At 38.6% G+C, this 20,018-nt stretch overlaps 1 protein-coding gene across 1 annotated transcript; it reads right to left on the bottom strand.

Annotated features, from left to right (window-relative positions):
• Window positions 1-237: 237 nt before the first annotated feature.
• On the bottom strand, window positions 238-8,065 carry LOC115984102 (polyamine oxidase 2-like). Its single transcript, XM_031107005.1, has 10 exons — window positions 7,613-8,065; window positions 6,399-6,502; window positions 5,736-5,824; window positions 5,524-5,637; window positions 3,870-3,957; window positions 3,603-3,688; window positions 3,399-3,501; window positions 1,565-1,662; window positions 1,035-1,464; window positions 238-894 (listed from the first exon to the last, which is right to left on the bottom strand). The coding sequence occupies exons 1-10, from the start codon at window positions 7,653-7,655 to the stop codon at window positions 586-588; spliced, it is 1,464 nt and encodes a 487-aa protein (XP_030962865.1). The 5' UTR covers window positions 7,656-8,065; the 3' UTR covers window positions 238-585.
• Window positions 8,066-20,018: the final 11,953 nt, after the last annotated feature.

Raw genomic sequence — 20,018 nt, 5'->3', positions numbered from 1 at the left:
ACCAAATTTGCATATTAAAACAATTTTTACTCCCCCCTTGTGCATTGAGAGATGCCAATTAAATTACAAAGGCTATTAAGAAACAATAGATACTTAAAATTAGATTCAATAGTAGAATTTTTAGAATATAAAATCTAATTAAATATTGACCAAAAACATTAGCAAAGAAATACACAGGACGCATCTTAAACATGTGTTAATTTCATATATATATATATATATATATATGAGAGAGAGAGAGAGAGAATCTCAACCTTATTTATTAAAACTTGATATAGCAAATTTAAGTGTCCTTTCCATCAACTAAAAGAGGCACCTACAAACCACACAGTGCCTCCTAAGAACATAATTTTCTGATTGATAAATTCATATTTTCTAAAAGTCCATATAGAGATTACAGGTATGCCACACATTAGACTAATCCAAGGGGAAACAAGGATTTTCCACAACGTTTCCCAGTGGGGCCAATAAAAATGGCAATAATGTGTTAGCCTGATCCCATATTACCATTAATACTGTCTCCTACAATAAAATTATTTATTACTCCAAATATTTAAGGGTGTGGCCAGAGCCTAAAACTAAAAATTACATCCGGGAGATCAAAAGCGGGACAGACACTGAGGCCTCCTCACCCATGACTGGCTGGAACAAATCCAACTCCCCATAACGTTCCAAGACTCTCATCCTACAGTCTTCAGCAGCCATCATTCCTGTAGAGAATGCACCATGCACTGACCCTGGGTAGTTTGAGCTTGTTGCCTCCCCTGCAAAGAATAGGTTATCCACTGGGATCCTAAGCCTCTCATACAGATCATGGGGTTTCCCTACTGTATCATAGCTATAGGAGCCAAGCGAGTTAATATCAGTGCCCCATCGAGAAACAAGATACTGAATCTGCACAATTCAAACCAAAAACAAAAACTATTAGTTAGACTCCTAGAAAAGGCCTTGGTATGGGAACTCATCAAATTTAGAAAATAAATAAATGAAATGCATAAGAGTCTTATGTATATTATTCAAACTAGAAGTATTACCGGGGCAGAAGCATTTGGAAGTATCCTTTTGAGTTGCAAATAAGCAAAATTAGCAGCAGCTTCATCAGACATTTTCTCAATGTCTTTGGCTAGCTGCCCAGCTGGCATATAAACAAGGACAGAGTGACCAGTAGCCTTGTGAAGATTTAGAAAGTAACTGCACCCATAAGATGTCTCTGCAACCACTCCTAGGAACTCAACATTTGGCCAAAACACTTTTTCAAAGTGCAACACAATTTTATTCTCAATCCCCACACCAAGTTCAGAAATGGCTGTTTCCTTCCACTCCGGCAGCTTTGGTTCAAACTTTATGCTCTTTGCTTTCAGCACTCCCAGAGGTACAGCAACAATTGCAGCATCTGCCACAAATGTTCTCCCATCTTCAACTGTCACCTTCACTCCATTATATCGCCTTACAATCTTTGTAACCCTGAGGGCAAGGACAAAAATTGCTAGCTAATTATGTAATGAACAGATTACAGCACATGTAGGGCAGAAAAACAAAAAAATTGTAAATAATTAATTCATACCTGTGGCCCAAGCGGATGTCGAGACCTTTAGCAAGAGTGTTTATAACAGGTATGTAGCCCCTGACCATAAGCCCATGACCACCAGGGAGCAGTTCTTCCTGTATGTTTGGGAGAAAATTTGCAGAATGCACTCAATATGTAGCTATTAAAAATATAGCATAAGCCAGGAAAAGCCCCACCCAAAGAAACAAACTCCAAGAGATTATATTTGATATTGTTCATTGAGTAAAATCTTATCTAGCTAAGATTATTTATTTCCTTCTCCTGGAGATGTGGCATTTTCTTTTAATTCTCAATTCATTATTTCTGACATCGATACCCCATACGATAGCCACTACTTCAATATAACAATGTTTAAATTTGAGACAGGAAATAAAAAACACTAGCCACAAAGGCAAGTGGCCTCTCTCTCTCTCTCTCTCTCTCTCTCTCTCTCTCACACACACACACACACACAAACACCCAACTTGCTGGGAGGCATCCCTTTCTCTTGATACTTATATGGTGCGAAAACATACTGTGTGCTAAATCAATAAATATAGAAATTTTAAAGTTCAAATTAGTTTTATCTGTCTTCCTACAGCAATCGAAGCAACAATGACACAGAAAAAGGATAGATTGGTGATCCAAATATGACCTCAACCAAGCAAATACTAGTCAGACTCTGCCCACCTTCTAGCTAGCATTATACTCCTATATCTAATGAAAAAGGAAGGGAAAATAAGTTGCGGGAGGAAGGGAGAGACCATCTTTTCCTACTTCATGTTATATGTTGTTAATTATCGTAAGGATGTCACTAAATTAGTCATCATAAATTATATCCCAATGCAATCAAACTACAGGTTGCAAACTGAACAGGTTGCTTTATATTTCATGCATGGTAAGTTACTTGATTACACTACTCGTTTCAGTCACTTTCTTAAACAAATTCATATATGTTACATCAAGAGCCAGAGAGTCGGAGACCAAGAGTGCATTGGCTTGGACAATTGATGAGGAGGAAAGAGTTGCTGGAGCAGGATTTACTAGGTAGGAGGTAGCAATGGCAATGATGGAGATGAATGGTGATAAAGCTCCAGGATATGGTTTTACTATGGCATTTTTTCAACACTATTGACAGGTCCTTGCAGGCGATATTACGACCCCTTTTTAATGAATTTCATGATTCATGTCAATTTGAAAGATCCTTACATGCCTCATTTATTACATTAATACCCAAAAAATAAAAATTAATGCCCTAAATATTATGGATTTTAGATCCATTAGCGGTTGGAGGCATACATAAAATTGGTAGCAAAAGTGTTGGAGAAATTAGTATCTAAATCACAACATTTCCCCTGAAGTGAAGTTTTTCTAAGATTATATGAGTTGTTTCTGGCTAAATTGGATTTCTCAATTTGATAGGTCAGCTGATTTCAAAGATATCCCACTTTTTATAAGCTAAAAGTAGTAGAACAATAATAGTGAAAATATCAATGATTCCACATGGGTTTTTTTATTTAATTAATTGAATAGTATAGAATATAAATGTTTCTAAGTGGATCCAAAGCAAGTTCTCTATCAGCTATTGCTATTCCAGTTTGCCAAGTGGGAACCACAAAAGATCAATGTGCTCTGCTTGCTCTACTCATCTCCAAGTTTCCGCATAAGACTTTTTTCTTTTTTAGTCCAACTTAAGAAATTACTACAGTGCAAATTTAAGATTCCATTATTTGACACTATACACTTCTCATTCTAACTTCATCTTCAATATGTAAAGATTCATTTTCAATGCAAGATAGATACCTCAAGCAAGTAGTGTAATATCTAAATTTTTTGAAGGATAGAAACTTGCCTGATCCCAACATTTTAGTGAGATCGTCTCAGCATCTGCTGCAAACCAGCCCTCCATTCTACATAAATACCACTGAAGAACCTTATGAGCAAGTCCCTCCAACCTGTATGCAAGGGCCAACTTTAGGTAAACTATGTCTTGACTGTCAAGAAATGAAAAAAATATATATACAATTATTGAAACAATGTATTATATTGATCAAACCTCAACTCTGGCCTCCTTTCAAAGACAATAGAGAAAGCATTTAATATGGACATGTCACTGCTCAATTCCTCTCTTATTTTATCCGTCTGTATTCATGAAGAAAAAAAAAAGTGAGGATCAATACCATTTGAAACTGACGTAATAGAATTTAGAAGCGCATACAAAGAAAACTTAAGCATTTTCACTTTTCAGTAACTTGTGACAATGTTATGTACTGAGAATAATGAAAAAATTATATCAAATAAATAAAAATAAAATATCACTTGCCTCCTTTAGAATGCTCTCAAATGCTTCACCAACTTTTGTCACCAACTCTTGAGGAACTTGATTTCCATCCATATCAAAGAGTGCATAGCTGCGGAGAACATATAAAATATGAAAATATATCCTTTCCAGCTCTAAACATAAAGGTTGAAGGAAATCATACCTCATAGACAGTAAAGATATAGCCACCCAAGGAAATGTCACAAAATAGAAACAAAGCTTAATCTTTAGATGTTACCAATGCAATCACATACAAGAAGACAATCTATGAATGAGACACTGCTGATTTGACAAAAATAGAGACACTGCTGATTTGACAAAAATACACAACGAAAAAACATAAAATAATACATATGATGGAAAACTTCTAATCAATGAACATAATCAACTTAGTTCAGGAAGTTTTGCTCCGTTATTGGGATACTAATTACTATAAAAGTACCAAGTTTGAGCAATTTAGAAGAAAACACTGTGAGAAGCACAATCATTAAATTCAGGAATGAGAGAGAGGGAACCTACAAGATATAGTAGTCCTCTTTCACAGCCTGGAAGCCACAAACATGAGATAGAAGAGATAAAAATGTATCAACAATTTTACCACAGTTACTCAAAAAGTATATATCAATGTTTTAATTGTTTCTCATTGAATTAGGTTATTGCTGGAAGCAATTTGTAATACCAACCTATATTTAATAAATAAAAGTTCTGTGATTTGTGTAAAAAAAATATGTTAAACATAAATAAGATAGTGTTGGTTGAGAATTTTAAACATGCATGAGTGCCTCAACTTGATCAAAATCAAAGCAACCAAACTATCTTTTTCTTTCTGTAAGTAACAAACAAACTTCCATAAGAAAACAAGAAAAGAAATCAACCACCTTCTTTGGCATCAGCCAGTGCACCCCAAAAGTCAAGAAAACAAAGGATTAAATATTATGAGCAACTAAACGTTGAAGCAAAAAATCATCCATTATTTCACTACTGGTCTTGCACATCCAAGACCAATTGACCAATGATATCTTCCTTTTAGAAAGGTTGTCTATGGTCAAATTTTATTCAACGCTGCTTTCCACACAAAGAATGTCACTTTCCTGGGCACTTTGTTATTCCAAATTCCTTTCCATAGAGAAATATTTATGCTAGCATGTCTCAAACATTTTACATTTGTAACTAGAAATCCATTAGTGAATCCACCCACTCCATCTCCCAATCATGAAAAATATGAATAAATCTCATATTCTGATAGCAAGTCCATCCATCCCTCAATTGGGCGAAAATCTCTGATGCTAAAGTAACCAAACTATCTTAAATCAAAAGACTTAAAAAAAATAAATAAATAAATAAAATGAAATAGCTTGCCATGCCACAAAGCAGTGTTTCAAGGTGATTGTAGATTCACAATATATTTATAGAATAACAAGCTAGAACAGGAGACACACACACACACTGGCACTCTAAGGAATTTTCTTTATTTGCTTCAGCTATAAAGAGAATCCAGACCCTATATTATATAGATCCCTTTCTAACAAATACCTACTTACATTTAACACATCACATACAGGCTAGAAACATGAACTAGGTAGGTAGGCATGCAAGTTAAGTAGAATTAGGCAAAATACTAGCAGGCCAAAGGCAACAAACTGAAAGACATATTTACCTTTCCAAATCATGATCATACAACACAGAGTTGTCTCCGCTAGTACGGTATAAGGGCAGTCCCAGTCTCCCAATCAATGGTGCCAAGGGATTTTCTTTAGATACTCCATGCAACCTAAACCATCATGATTGACAAATAAGTTTTTATAATTAATAAATAAGCAACACCGAATATTCACCTAAAAAATGGATATTGCAAAATAGTAAGTTTACCATGATGCACCCAAGTCAACTGGAAAACCAAATGAATAATCAGTGTGAACTCGACCGCCAATTCTATCCCGTGATTCCAACAGGACAACCTGGAACCAAAAAAGAAGAAGAAAAAGAAAAAGCCCTCTCCTTAGTCATTACATCTAAGGGTGATGCATCTTGGTGCACGCACACACCAAATCACAAATATAAGGCAATACATATTCTTTTAGTATCTTATTAGTTTGTTACCCAATATGCATATATATATATATATATATAGGGTGAAAAAAGCTTAACAATGGTCGTATTTGCTAAATTTTAGGTGATACTAATTACTAAGTCAACCAGAGAAATGAATAAATTTCCAATCACAAGATGAGCTCCGCCACTTTACTATTATAACAATCTAAGAACAAATAGTTGTAGCTCAAGTAAATCTTAATCAGTTAACCCCAACTAAACTTGGGTCAGCTTCATTTTTTTACCTTTCTAAGCTAATCATCCTCACTATTTTTTCAATCAAAAGCTGTAATGCATAAAATCTCAGCTGCTTTCCAGCTGGGAGTTAAGAAAGAGCTGACAAAATCCATGTAAGCATGATGTATGTATATAAACCAGTGTCACAACTAGAATAAGGCATCACTAAGAATGATCATGATACTTTGTTGTTCATGATTATACCTGAAATGAAGCATCGTGAAGAGCACGCGCAGCTGCAATTCCAGCCATACCACCGCCAATGACGATGACAGATGGTTTTCTCTCCACATTTGAATAGCACAGACCTACACCAACAAAACATTCTTAACTCACAGAGCTCAAATCCACAATACCAATTTAAACTTTCCCCATCATATATTCATAATTAATTCACTTCTTCTTCTTTTTTTCTTTTTTGGTTGAATTCATGATTAATTCACTTAGAATCCATTCGGAAATAACTTCTTTAACTGAAACTAAAAACTTTTTGCTGTAAGTCTAAAAAAAAAAAAGTTAAAAGATAAGCTGAATAATAAATAGTATCAAAAAATGTCGTAAAACCTATAAATAGTAACAAAAATAAACTAAAATTGCAAATAAGCTGAAAATTTCAGCTCATCCCAAACAATCACTTATTTCCATTTCCACCATCCAAACAGAACATAGTTAAGAATGTCTTTAATAAAAAAGGACCTAATATTTTAGCAAAAATTAGCAGCTTTTGCTTTTTTCTTGTTACCCTTGTCCAAGTTCAACAGCAACTAAGGGAGCCTTCTTAGTGTGCCATTTGAAGCCAAAAGAAATGAAAAATCTCAGAGGCTTCACCAAAATATAACCCAAATATATATAATTAATATATGGTCAACAGTCTGCAACAATTTTCACAACTATCAAGGTGGCAAGTTCTAAGTGATATCAGTGGTGAGACATATTAGAATCAATAAAAGCCTAACTCATCATTTTTTTTTTTTTTGGAACATATGAAAATCAATATTAAAATAGTAGTATCACTAGTATTAGTGCTCAAATAAAAAATCAATAATAATCTATCCAACCGACTATTGTGAAATTTGTTAGGTCTATCTCTCTTTTTGGTAAGTAGTATTTTTTTATAGGAAATTTTGGTAAGTAGTATTAGTATACAATAATACAACAATTCTCACAACCTGATGAGTTGGCACAAGGACCACCGACATCCAAATCAACCAAAAAAAAAAAAATTCTTATAAAAACGCATACCATTTATAGGACGGTAAAAGTAAATTTTGTTATCCTTTTAAATTTTTTTTTTTTTTTTTGGTAGATACGTTTTAAGGCAACAAAAAATCGATGAAAACCAAGAATGAAAGCTTAAGATTGAAATAAAAATAAAAGGCCAGCACAGAGAAACAGTAAAATTAAAAGAAGATACAAACCTCTGCGCAATTGGGGATTACTCGTGGTGCGTCCAGACTCCATTTTGCAACGAAATTCGGCGATCAACAGTAAAACGAGAATTACTTAAATAAGAATAAAAATGACAACTACTACTATTATTATTATTACTAGTTAATAATAATAATAAAGGATCGAGGGTTATTTTGTGGAATTTAAAGAGGGAAGGAGGCAATTGAGGTGAATAATGAAGAACAAAGATTAAAAGACACGTAATAAAGTGGTTTGAATTCGAAGAAGAATTCGAATAATAATTCAAGAAGAAACCCAGCTTCCCAAACCAGCTCATACAGCTCCCTATATCTCTTAATCTTAACAATTCAATCGGATTTCAAAATCCTAAATGAAATGGTTGATGCTGAAGCAGAGAGAGAAAATTTGTTTGCATTGGGATTTGATTTTTTTTGCTTTCGGTTTTGGTTTGGTTGCGTTTGGGTTTGGTTATATTTATGGAGACTTAAAAGGTGGGTGGGTGGGTTTTTGCGCTTAACATCCCCACACGGAAATACTCATTCTGCACGCGCCTAATATGCTAATTGTTCTTACGCGCTGTCTTTTATGATACACGTGTTTTCCACTTTTCGCCTTTTCTTTTTTTTTTCTTTTAGAAGACACTTCGCAATTGAATATATATATATATATATATATTTTTTTTTTTTTTTAAATTGGGGTTGATAAAAGTATAACATTGGTACTTGACTACTTGGTAGGGACGGTTTCTCAAAAAGAAAAGGACTACTTGGTAGGGACGTATGGTTTGGTTTACGAAAGGGCAGTAGTTTGGTGAGATATAATATTCTCTTTAAAGTTACTGCCACTGCCACTACTTTTTCTTTTTTTCTTTTTTCTTGACAGAACAAAAAAGTTTCTGCCACTAGAGCCAACGAATTTTTTTCTGTCGCTCTCTGCACCGTGGGATCCTATCATGAAACAACATCAGATTTTTTAACTGCTACAACTTTTTCTGTTCAGAGCAACCGCACCCTAAAATGTCATCTTAGGCTGTGTTTGATTGTCGTAAAATGTTTTTTGAAAAATACATATTTTTCAAAAATGCTAATTTTTAAAAAAGGAAAATGTTTTCATGTATTTGGTTGCATTTCAAAAACAATTTTCGGAAAATATTTTCTGGTGTTTGGAAAAGAAGAAGGAAAACACAAATCCAGAAAAACACAAGCCACAACCCAGAAAAAAAATCATCAACGATCGTGATCCGAGATCGCGATCTCGTCGGCGCGATCTCGCGAAGGCGAGATCGCGATCAACGTTGCTATCTCGCGTTCGCGAGATCGTGATTGACGCTTCGCGAGATCGCGCCGTCGATCGCGGTCGTCAAACTGGAGCTCGCAAGATCGGCGCGGACTAGAGCTCGGAGTACGCCGGCGATCGTCGAACTGACTGGAGCTCGGTCTTCTTCTCTCGCGCGAGCGCTCTCTCTCTCTCTCTCTCTCTCTCTCTCTCTCCGGAAATACTTTGAAGTGAAAATGGAAGTGGAAATTGATTTCCGTGGTCAAAGGCATTTTTTTTCGGTCAACGGATTTCAATTTCCAGAAAATAGAATTTTCTAGACCAACCAAATAGCCTCATTTCCGGAAAAGCATTTCCGGAAATGATTTTCACCCAAAACAAACACACCCTTATTCTACTTTACTATCCTAAAAAAAAACTATATTAATTATACAATATTATTTTACAACACTCTAGCATCCCCACTTTTATTTTATAATATAATACATTAAAATAATATTTCTATACAATAAAATAATATATTCCAAAATCATCATCATTTACAATACAACACATTATTTATTCTTTCTCTCATTCTTTCTGTTCAAGAACAACCACAAATTTACTAAAACCACCATCACCACAAGCCCACCACCGCTGCACTACACACACCTAACACAACCACCACCAGAAACCCATAATCTACCATCCACACCAAAAAAAATAAAAAAAAAATAAGTGGAAAGACTATAGCACCAATCCACCATCAACACAATCAACACCAAATGTAGCAACCCACAGTCCCCACCACCGTGAGCAAAACCCAAACCCATAGCAAGCGAAACCCAGACCCACGATGGCAAACCCACGGCCACAATCCATAAACACCACCAACCACAAACCCAAAACAACAAACATGTCCACCACTCACCACAAACCCATACCACCGAACCAACCAACCACCACCACTGAAAATCTGAAGAACACCACCCTCTCCGACCATCAACACCACCATTAAAAAAAAAAAAAAAAAAAAAAAAAAAAAAAAAAAGCAACCCACAGTCCCCACAACCCGCAGCAACAAACCCAAACCCAAACCCACGGCAAACCCAAACCATCGGAACCCACCCATAGCAAACCCCATCAAAACCCATTCCAAAAATCCAACACAATCCCACTGAACAAACCCACATGAAAGACACCACGCCGCTGCCACCCACCGGCCTAAAACCCAAACCCACAACCACATTGATCCATGTCGCCGTCGTCAACCAGAGAGAGAGAGAAAACAAGCCATGTCGCCACCGTCAGCCAAGCCGATCTGCAACGAGAAAGAGGATAAATAATGGGAGTGGTGGCTCGTCGTGGTGTGGTGGCTATGGGTTTTAGGTCTGAAGAGAGAAGGAAGAGAGCATAGAAATAACGAGAGAGAAAGAGAGAGAAAGTGTTCGAATTGTTTAATAAAAAGTAGGAGAGAGAGAGAGAGAGAATTAAATAATAATATTTAAGTTTACCATTTAGCTACAATGCAATTCTACCTTTAGAATTGCACTGTAGCACAATTGCAAATTTTTTTGAATGGTTGGCTTTTACAAGTTCTGATGGAGTGGGGATTTTGGGCTTAAATGCTAAAATATGCTTACATTTGGCATTTGGGCTGTGAATGCTCTTACAAGGGTAAATTGCAATTCATTTATCTATGATTTGGACAAAATTTAAGTGATATTTTTATCTTTTCGAAATTAGTTTAGTTAAAAAATATGTCTCATTCACCCTAAGAATCCCAAAGATAGCAAATGAAGTGAGTTCTTTGAAAGGTCGTGTGAAGAGGAAGCGAAGTTGGAAAAAAGTGCAAAGAGAGCTAACTCGATGGGTCATCCAGGTGGGGGTCCTAGATCAAGGGACGAAAACCAATACGTTAGAGGGCCCAGATCTTGTACAGAGATAAACTCACAGGTTTTATCCCGAAAGCCTATGCCTAGGCTTTTGACTTCGATGTGAATATAAAGGAGGATGGAGAATCAGATGATGAAATGTTTGAACTTACTAAAGGAATGGTTGCAATTAAACTGTCTAAACATACCAGTGGGCTACGGGCCTCATTATCAAAGTTTTTGGTGGATTAGTAGTGATAGGGGTATTTTTTACCACAAAAAATTTTCTAACTCTTTTAACTGTTAGGCCCATTAAGATTCGTTAAGCTTGAGTCCTCCATCGATGTAGGGATGTCCATTGGGCCTAATACCATTTTTACCTAAGGACCATAAGGGCACCTTCCATATTGTCACCCCAGTAGCCTGTTCGGCCTAAAGATAAACTAGTAAGATGACAAACATACCAACAAATTGGCAAGGACACCGACAAGGTAACAAGCATACCGACGGATAATAACATCTGTCCCCTACTCTATTTTTGTGTTCCCTACTTATGCATCCATATATGGAAAGAACTTGAACACCACGTCCAAAGGCCTTACTACACATTCACGCCTTCTCAGTATGGGAAGAAAAGCCCTAAGATCTCGAGACCATAATTCCAAATCTTCTCTACAAGGAAAGATCCTACATTCCAGGGATCTTGGTCAGCTCTACACCACTATATAAGCACCAAGTCTCCTCTTCCTTAAGATACGTGAAATTTCCTAACTCTTACATTTTTGAGTTCATGGAGATTCTTCTATCACTAATTTAACCTTCAAAGGGTCTTTGGTCGGCAACCCTGGTGCTTGCTGTAGGTTCTTCGTTCTCTTGTTCTTCAGGTACCCTAATTGGTACGCGCATGGACAATCAACTCACTGACAATTTTGTGCATCATTAATTGGCGTTGTTTGTAGGAAACAAGTGATTAGCCATATCACCGCTTCTAAGACAAAAAAATTGCATGATCCAAACGTGATCAATGGCTATCACCAACCAGGAGGCTGGAAACCCCTTCAAGGCCTTGGAGAGGCAAGTGCAAACCCTCACCGCAGCAGTCAAGTGGCTCACCCAATGAAATTAGGAGTTGGAGCAGCAATTGAACTAAAGGAATGTACGACATCTTGATGACCACGTGACAAATGGAACAATGATGAGTGCAACGACAATCACCTCCCGACAAGGGATTAGTAAGGAAAGGGAAGATTAGGAAGAAAGCAATGCTTCCAGAAAGTGGAATAAAAAAGAGGACACAAACCGTCCATCTGAATTGAAAAGTAGCACAATACGCATGGCATAGGACATGCAAATGATGAAGGAAAAGATGGATATGATGATGAAAGCCATGAGAGATTGAGTGTCTACCAACTTGGACGAACTAGTCCATCGAACCAACTTGCCATTCACAACGCAGGTCACCTCTAGCCCCCTTCCAGCTAAGTTTCGGATGCCATAGGTGGAGATGTACAACAAATCAAGGGATCCACTCGACCATTTAGAGTCATTCAAGACCCTCGCACCTCCAAGGAGTCCCAGACAAAATCATGTGCAACACATTCCCTACAACATTCAAGGGGTCAGCTAAGGTATGGTTTAGCAAGATAGCTTCAAATTCCATCTTGACCTTCAAGGAGTTAAGTGGACACTTCGTCACACATTTCATTAGCAAATAGAGATATAAGAGGTTCTTAGTGAGCCTACTAAATATCAAACAAAGGGAGGACGAGAGCTTGAGGACGTTTGTGACTCAGTTCAACAAGGAAGCCTTTTGATCGATGAAGCTGACAACAAGGTTTTAGTCATGGCTTTCACCAATAGGCTCCAATTTGGAGAATTCCTTTTCTCCGTCTACAAGAATGACTTGAAGACAATGACTTGAAGACAATGACTAACATGCTGTACAGAGCTACAAAGTACATGAACACTGAGGATGTCATGATAGCTCAAGAGAGCAGACCAAAGAAAAGGGAGAAGTAGGAAGACCCTCATCTAGATAGAGGAAGAAAGTCAACTTGGATGAATGATAGAAGGGATGACAGAAGGTCGAGACCTCATACCAGAAGGATTGCCAACTTTACCACGCTGAACACTCCACTTGACCAAGTCCTCATCTAGATAAGGAATAACATCCAAATAAAAGGCTGAGGAACAAGTATTGTCATTTCCATCAAGACCATGGACACGACATTTTTGAATGCTACGACTTGAAGCAATAGATAGGAGGCCTTCATCAAGCAAGGATAATTGTAGCGATTCATCGGGTGAGAGAAAGTCAAAAGGAACCCACCCAAGGATTCGGAACCAAACCGAAGGGTAGAAGAGTGCCTGTGAGCTCCACTTGGGGAAATACCAGTAATTATGAGAGGAAACACAATGGTTGTTTCCTCTAGGAATGCAAGAAAGACCTATCTACGGATGGTGCAAAGCATACAGATCATCGGTCATCTACCCAAGCTAACAAGAATTGACGATCCACCTGTTACTTTGTTTGAAGAAGATGCCCGACGGCTCCACTATCCTCATGACAATGCCCTGGTCATCACTCTATTAATAACTGACTTCACTACCTGACGGGTCTTGATAGATAATGGGAGTTCAGTTGACATCCTCTACTATCCTACCTTCCAATAGATGAGGATTGACAAAGAGCAGCTCTACCGTCAGACACACCACTTATAGGGTTTAGTGGTACAAAAATATTCCCTATCGAGTCCATTACCTTGCCAGTCACCATTGGCACCTATCCTCAACAACTTACAAAAGAGATCACATTTTTAGTCCTTGACTGTTCTTTAGCTTACAATGCCATCATTAGGCAACCTACCCTTAACATATGGAGAGCAGCCACCTCTACTTACCACCTGCTAATAAAATTCCCGACAGAGTATAGGATAGGAAAGGCACGCGGGGACTAGATGGCAACTCGCAAGTGCTACATAGCCATACTAGAAATTGATGATCATTTGCAGGCCTTGAACATTGAAGAGCGACGGGTGGCAATAGAATTGAAGAAAGCCTTAGACGACATCTCTCTAAATGATGATCGCTCAGACCAAATTACTCGCATCGGCACCCAGGCCAACCCTTTGGTTTGCTGGGAGCTCACCTTTTTCTTGAAGAACAACTTGGACACTTTTGCTTTGAGCTATGAGGATATGCCAGGAATTGATCCAAGTGTTATGGTTCATCAACTCAACGTCTCTCCATCCTTCCCTCCCATCCAACAGAAGAAAAGAGTCTTCACTTAGGAAAGGGACAAAGCCATAGTAGAAGAAGTTCATAAGCTACTAGAGGTAGGGTTCATCAGGGAGGTCTACTATCCTGACTGGTTGGCCAATGTAGTAATGGTCAAAAAAGAAAATGACAAGTAGAAAATGTGCATGGACTTTACCGACCTAAACAAAGCATGCTTGAAGGATAGCTACCCACTCCCATGGATCAAACTCCTCGTAGACTTAACTACTGGGCACCAATTGTTAAGCTTCATGGATGCTTTCTTCGACTATAATTAGATCAAGTTGGAGTAGTCTAATTAAGAGAAGACTTCGTTTGTCACAAGCCAAGGGCATTTTTGCTATAAAGTCATGCCATTTTGACTGAAGAATGTTGGAGTAGCCTACCAAAGACTTATGAATAAGATGTTCATCCAACAAATTAGACAAAAAGTTGAAGTATACGTAGATGACATGCTGGTAAAAAGTAAAAGGAAGGATCAACGAAGCGTCAAGGCCAACCTCAACAAGATTCAAGCCATACTAGAGATAACAACTCCCAAGAACATCAAAGAGTTACAGAGTCTAAACAGAAGGGTTGCAGCCCTTAACAAGTTCGTCTCTCGAGTAACGGACAAATGCTTGCCATTTTTCAAGACGTTGAAGAAGGCCTTTAAGTGGATTGATGAATGTCAGAAATATTTCGAGGAGCTGAAGGCATATCTTGCATCTCCATCGCTGCTCAACTCATCTAAGCCCGACAAAGAGCTCTCCCTCTACCTGGCTATATCCCCCTTGGCCGTTAGTTTGGCTCTAATTCGAGATGAATATCACATGCAGTTGCTTGTGTACTACACTAGTAGGGCACTCAGAAGGGCAGAAGAGAGATATCCTCCCATGGAAAAGTTGGCCTTAGTCTTGATTACTACCACTCATAACCTTAGGCCGTACTTCTACGCACACACCATAGTGGTTCAGACGGACAAACCCTTACGGAAAACAATGAACAATCTGAAGGCAGTCGAACGATTTGTTTTATGGGCAATAGAGCTGAGTGATTTAGACATGAAATCCGTCTAAGAACCGTGATTAAAGCCTAATCATTAGCTAATTTTTTCATTGAGGTCACCACAAAAGAAGATAAAGGCTGGGGGCAACCCATGGAAGGTCTAGACTAATGGATTGTCCAATCTGCGTGCTGAGGTATCGTAGTTATCCTACAGTCTCCAAAAGTAGACTTAATAGAATGTGTGATCCGCCTCCAATTCCTGATGACCAATAATGAGGCTGAGTATGAAGCTTCATTGACAAGTCTCGGCTTAGCAAAGGTAGCAAGGACCTCATTAGTGGTTATATGTAATGACTCTCAAGTCATTATTAGGCATGTGAATGAGGACTTCAAGGCCAAAAGCGAACAGATGAAGAAGTATTTGAGTATGATCAAACAATGCATTAGTTAGGACTTTGAGGTCAAATTCATACAAGTCCCAAAGGAGGAAAATGAACACGTCAATCCTCTGGCCAAAATGGTTCGCAAAAAACATGGTCATCGACAGTCAGGTATTATCATTTATGCATTATTCACCTGCTATTATTGAAATGGATGTACATGTGATCTCGACAGGAACTGATTGGATGGCTCCAATCATCTCTTACCTAAAATACAGGATGCTTCCAGACGATCACAACACTTCCTAGAGGCTGAAGGTGCAGGAGTCGTGTTTTGTGTTGATGGGAGATGTTCTTTATAAGAAAGGCATCTCCCACCCGTACCTAAGATGCTTAGGACCCGACGAAGCAAACTATGTTATAAGAGAAGTTCATGAATACGTGTATGGAAACCACTCAAGGGCACAGTCGCTGGTTCACAAGCTCATACGAGCAGGGTACTACTGGCCCACCACGTAGAAGGATGCCCAATCCTATATGAAGGCATGCGACAAGTGTCAACACTTCAATAATATCATAAAACAATCATCGGAACAACTTACTTCAATGATTGCCCCATGGCCTTTCACTCAATAGGGACTCAATATAATGGGGCCCTCTCTTATGGCAGTACAGCAGATCAAGTTCCTCGCTATGGGAATTGACTACTTCACCAAATGGGTTGAAGCAAAACCCTTGGCCACCATCACTAAAAAGAATGTCCAAAGTTTCGTTTGGAAGAGCATCATTTGCCGCTTCAAAATCCCTAGGGTTTTTGTTTCCGACAATGGAAAGTAGTCTGACAACGACACATTCAAGGACTTTTGCCAATAGCTAGGGATAAAAAATCACTACTCTTTGCTTGCCCACACACAAGCCAATGGATAGGTCGAAGTGACAAACCAATTCTGTCTAAAAATAATCAAAGACTCAGCTTGAAAAGGCAAAAGGGATATGGCCAGATGAACTACCAAGCATTTTGTGGGCATACTGGGTGACGGCACGAACTCCCACAAGTGAAACACCCTTCAAACTTACATTTGGAAGTGAAGCCGATATCCTAGCAAAAGTAGGGCTCCCAAGTTATAGGGTAGCTCATCTCGATGGAAGGAAGAATGATGAAGGAATATACATTTGGACTTACTGTATGAAGTTAGGACAATGGCTGAATAGCGGATGGCCTATTGCTAGGACCTTATGGCCAAACACTACAATACCAAGATCAAGCCCAAATACTTTGACGTTAGGGAAGATGACAACTGCTACAACTAGAACTATGTTATAGAAGGAACACTTACCACCTAGAAACGCTCCACAAACAAAGGCTACATCACCTATGGAACGCCGAGCACCTTAAGAGATACTACCAGTAGTGCACCGACTACAAACTATGTTTTATGCTTTTCTTTTAGTTTTGTTAACTAGACTGTGGCATTTTCCAGTCTTTTAGATTTTGCTAAGTGAACTCCAAAGGCTCGTCAGGCAATTTATCTACATTTTCATGTATTCTGGTTATTTTCAATAAAAGTATTATTCTCAAGGAATCATTTGATTACAACACAAAAAAGCAAAATTAAAATTAAGTCCTACCTACGGGATGGACTGATGACCATGGACACTGACGGATGCTTGGTCCTTCATTTAAAACTAAATCCTACCTACGAGATGGACCAATGACATAGATACTGACGGGTGCCTGGTCCTTCATTTAAAACTAAGTCATACCTACAAGATGGACCGACGACCACAGATATCAACGGGTGTTTGGCCCTTCATTTAAAATTAAGTCCTGCCCACAATAAGGACCAACGACCAAGACACTAACGGTTTCCTGGTCTTTCATTTAAGATTAAGTCCTAACCATAGTGGGGACCAACGATCAAGACACTGACGAGAGCAACCAATCTATGATTATAAATCCACAGTTGCCTGCAAGGCAGCCCAACGAATCTATCATTGTCATAAACATGTTCAAAATGGGTTTTCATTAAAATAAAAGCACAAGTATATATGTTCAAGTAAACATTCAACAAACATAGAGATAAATACTTTATAGAATGTAAACAAGTCTATATAGTACACCAGCCAAGGCATGGGAAAATACTGATGTGGCTAGATCCGAACTCTACACGTGGAATGGCTGTGAGTAAGGAAAAGGAACATTGGTTGGGAGAAGGGATCTTTGGTCTATGCCAACAACATGACCATATTGACGTTATGATGTTAAAGCTTCCATTTTTAGCATTTTTAAGCTTTTTCATCAAAATGTACTATTAGATATCTCATACACTTTTCATATGAGCTTTACAAATCTAACTTGCATGTACAGGGTCTAAAACTCAATGATAGTACACCAAAACAAGGCCCACGAATAGCTAAAGAATTTGTTTGCACCCAAAACAAGACGCCTCAACTATTTTTAAATAACATAAAAAGAAATTACAAAAAATTAGGAAAGGGGCTAGTCATCCATAGCCTACCTAACCGTCTCAAGTGGCCCGTCATCTCTAATTGGCTCGATGGCCTTAATCTCATCCATGAGGACTGAATCGTTGAGAACCACATCACCGCCTCCTAGATTCATTAGGGGAGTAAAGGGATGATCTTGACCAAAGAAAAGCCTAGGCCACAGTTTGGGAAAAGAAGAAGAGCTTGTTGACGAAAGTGGTTAAAGTCCTCAGCGTACTGATCTCCCAGCTAATCATAGTAAGGTTGGGACATCTAGAACTCATCAATAGCATCAGCCTTAGCCTTGTCCATTTGCTTACAAAGATTAGTCAGCTTGGTCATTAGGTTGGTGTTTTCCTTGGTCAACTCATCAACCCGATAGACGTTCTTCTCCAATTCACTGATCCTATCTTTCTAAGTGTTGACCTCTGTGTTTAGGGTGCGCATAGACTCCTTATATTCACCATTGGTCTCCGGGCATTGCTTTAGACACTTGACTAATGCCTCATATGCAGCACACCTCATTTGGAGGGTCCTCATCCTTACTAAGGCCTAGAAACAGACAGGTGCAAGGGTTACAACTTGTTAAAAATCTACATACCTAAACGAATAAAAGACAAGACGAGAGACTAAACTCACCCTTGTCAGGTCAAAGAGACTCGAGTCACCAAAGGCGTCAGTTTCGTGCTCTAAGCACTAGTCAAGGTTAGCATCCCAGACAAGCGAGCAGGCTGTGTCCACAGTGAAAACTTTACTCCTCACCAACAGGGGAACAATAGGATTGAAGATAGGACCTTGAGAGATCATCAGGCATTTACCTACGCCATGGAGAAGAGGTTCAGGCATTCTTTGGACCATCTCCTCTTGATCTAGATGGTCGGCAGGACCCTGAACCTTCTTGTTGCACTGGCCCTCGTCTATCTGGTGTTTCCTCTTTCGGCCAACATTCGTAGGAGGAACCAACAGCCCACCAGACTTTTAGGCACAAAGAGTAGCAACCTTCCTTATTTCAGCTCGTTTCTTCTTCCCAGCATCCATCTCTGAAACCCAAACACATACAGGAGAAAAATAATTAAGGTTCTATACCAACTACTAAAAGTAAAACCGATGGAGGATGAAACTTATGAGTTCGAGAGAAATAGTTGAGTCATCGGGCTTCAAGTGAAGGTTCAGGCCCACCACAAAAGGCGTGGAGAGTATCAAGTGTAACAAGGGCTTTCCACAACCTTTCCTTAAAGGGAATCGCTAGTATCCGGTTGAGGAAATCTTCTTGCTCCGGGTTGATTGTCAAGCGAGCTTGGGCTACTAAAAATAAGAAATAAGAAATACACAAGTTAACTCAGCAATGATATAGCGTACTCAACGGTTAAAATAACAAGGAAAATAACAGGGAAATCGATGACTTACCAAACTTATCCATAATCCCCCAAGCATGGTTGTAACCCTCATCTATACTTTTCCACTCGTTAGGCCTACATACCCATTAACCCCCTAAACAAAGAAAAACCTACTCTTCCAATAACGATTAGAATCAAGCATGTCGAATACCAGCCTCAACGATGCCAGACAGCACACGAAGTTATAAAAATCCTTCGAGGTTGAAATTTGTTGGCACTTATAGCAATAAAAGAACTATTTAAGGGAAAGGGCCCAACGGCCTCCACTCATCTAGCCCCACAACACTTCATCCCCTATGAATATTCTCCATGCGTTAGGAGCTATCTGATAGATGGATATACCCAAGTAATCTGCTAACCAACGATGAAGGTAACTAAAAGGCAACGTCAACCTACAATGAAGGATGCCTCATAAAAACCGATGCCACTCGTCTCCCTCGTGTGACATTTTCCCCCTACATGCCTTCCTAATAAGGACGTCTTCGGGAATTTGGAAATGAAGGTGGAGTCTACCAAAAGCATCCTTCATCATTTTCGAAGGAAAATCATTAACTAACCAAATCTGAGGAAGGACAATATCCCTATAGCTCCACCCTGATGGACTAGTAACCCCTTCTACTCTCGAGGAGGATCTTTTAGTGTTTGCCCATCAATCTCTAAGAGTCCATCTTTCCATGGCCAAAAGGTGGTGCAAGTCAAGAAAATTGAACGTTGCCATGGTCTTTAATTATTTTACCAAGAAGGTTGTACCCTTAGCCA

This window comes from Quercus lobata, chromosome 4 (assembly GCF_001633185.2).
Source record: "Quercus lobata isolate SW786 chromosome 4, ValleyOak3.0 Primary Assembly, whole genome shotgun sequence".
Taxonomy (NCBI): domain Eukaryota; kingdom Viridiplantae; phylum Streptophyta; class Magnoliopsida; order Fagales; family Fagaceae; genus Quercus; species Quercus lobata.
Note: the sequence above shows the minus strand (reverse complement) of the source record. Positions and strands in the feature narration are given on the sequence as shown.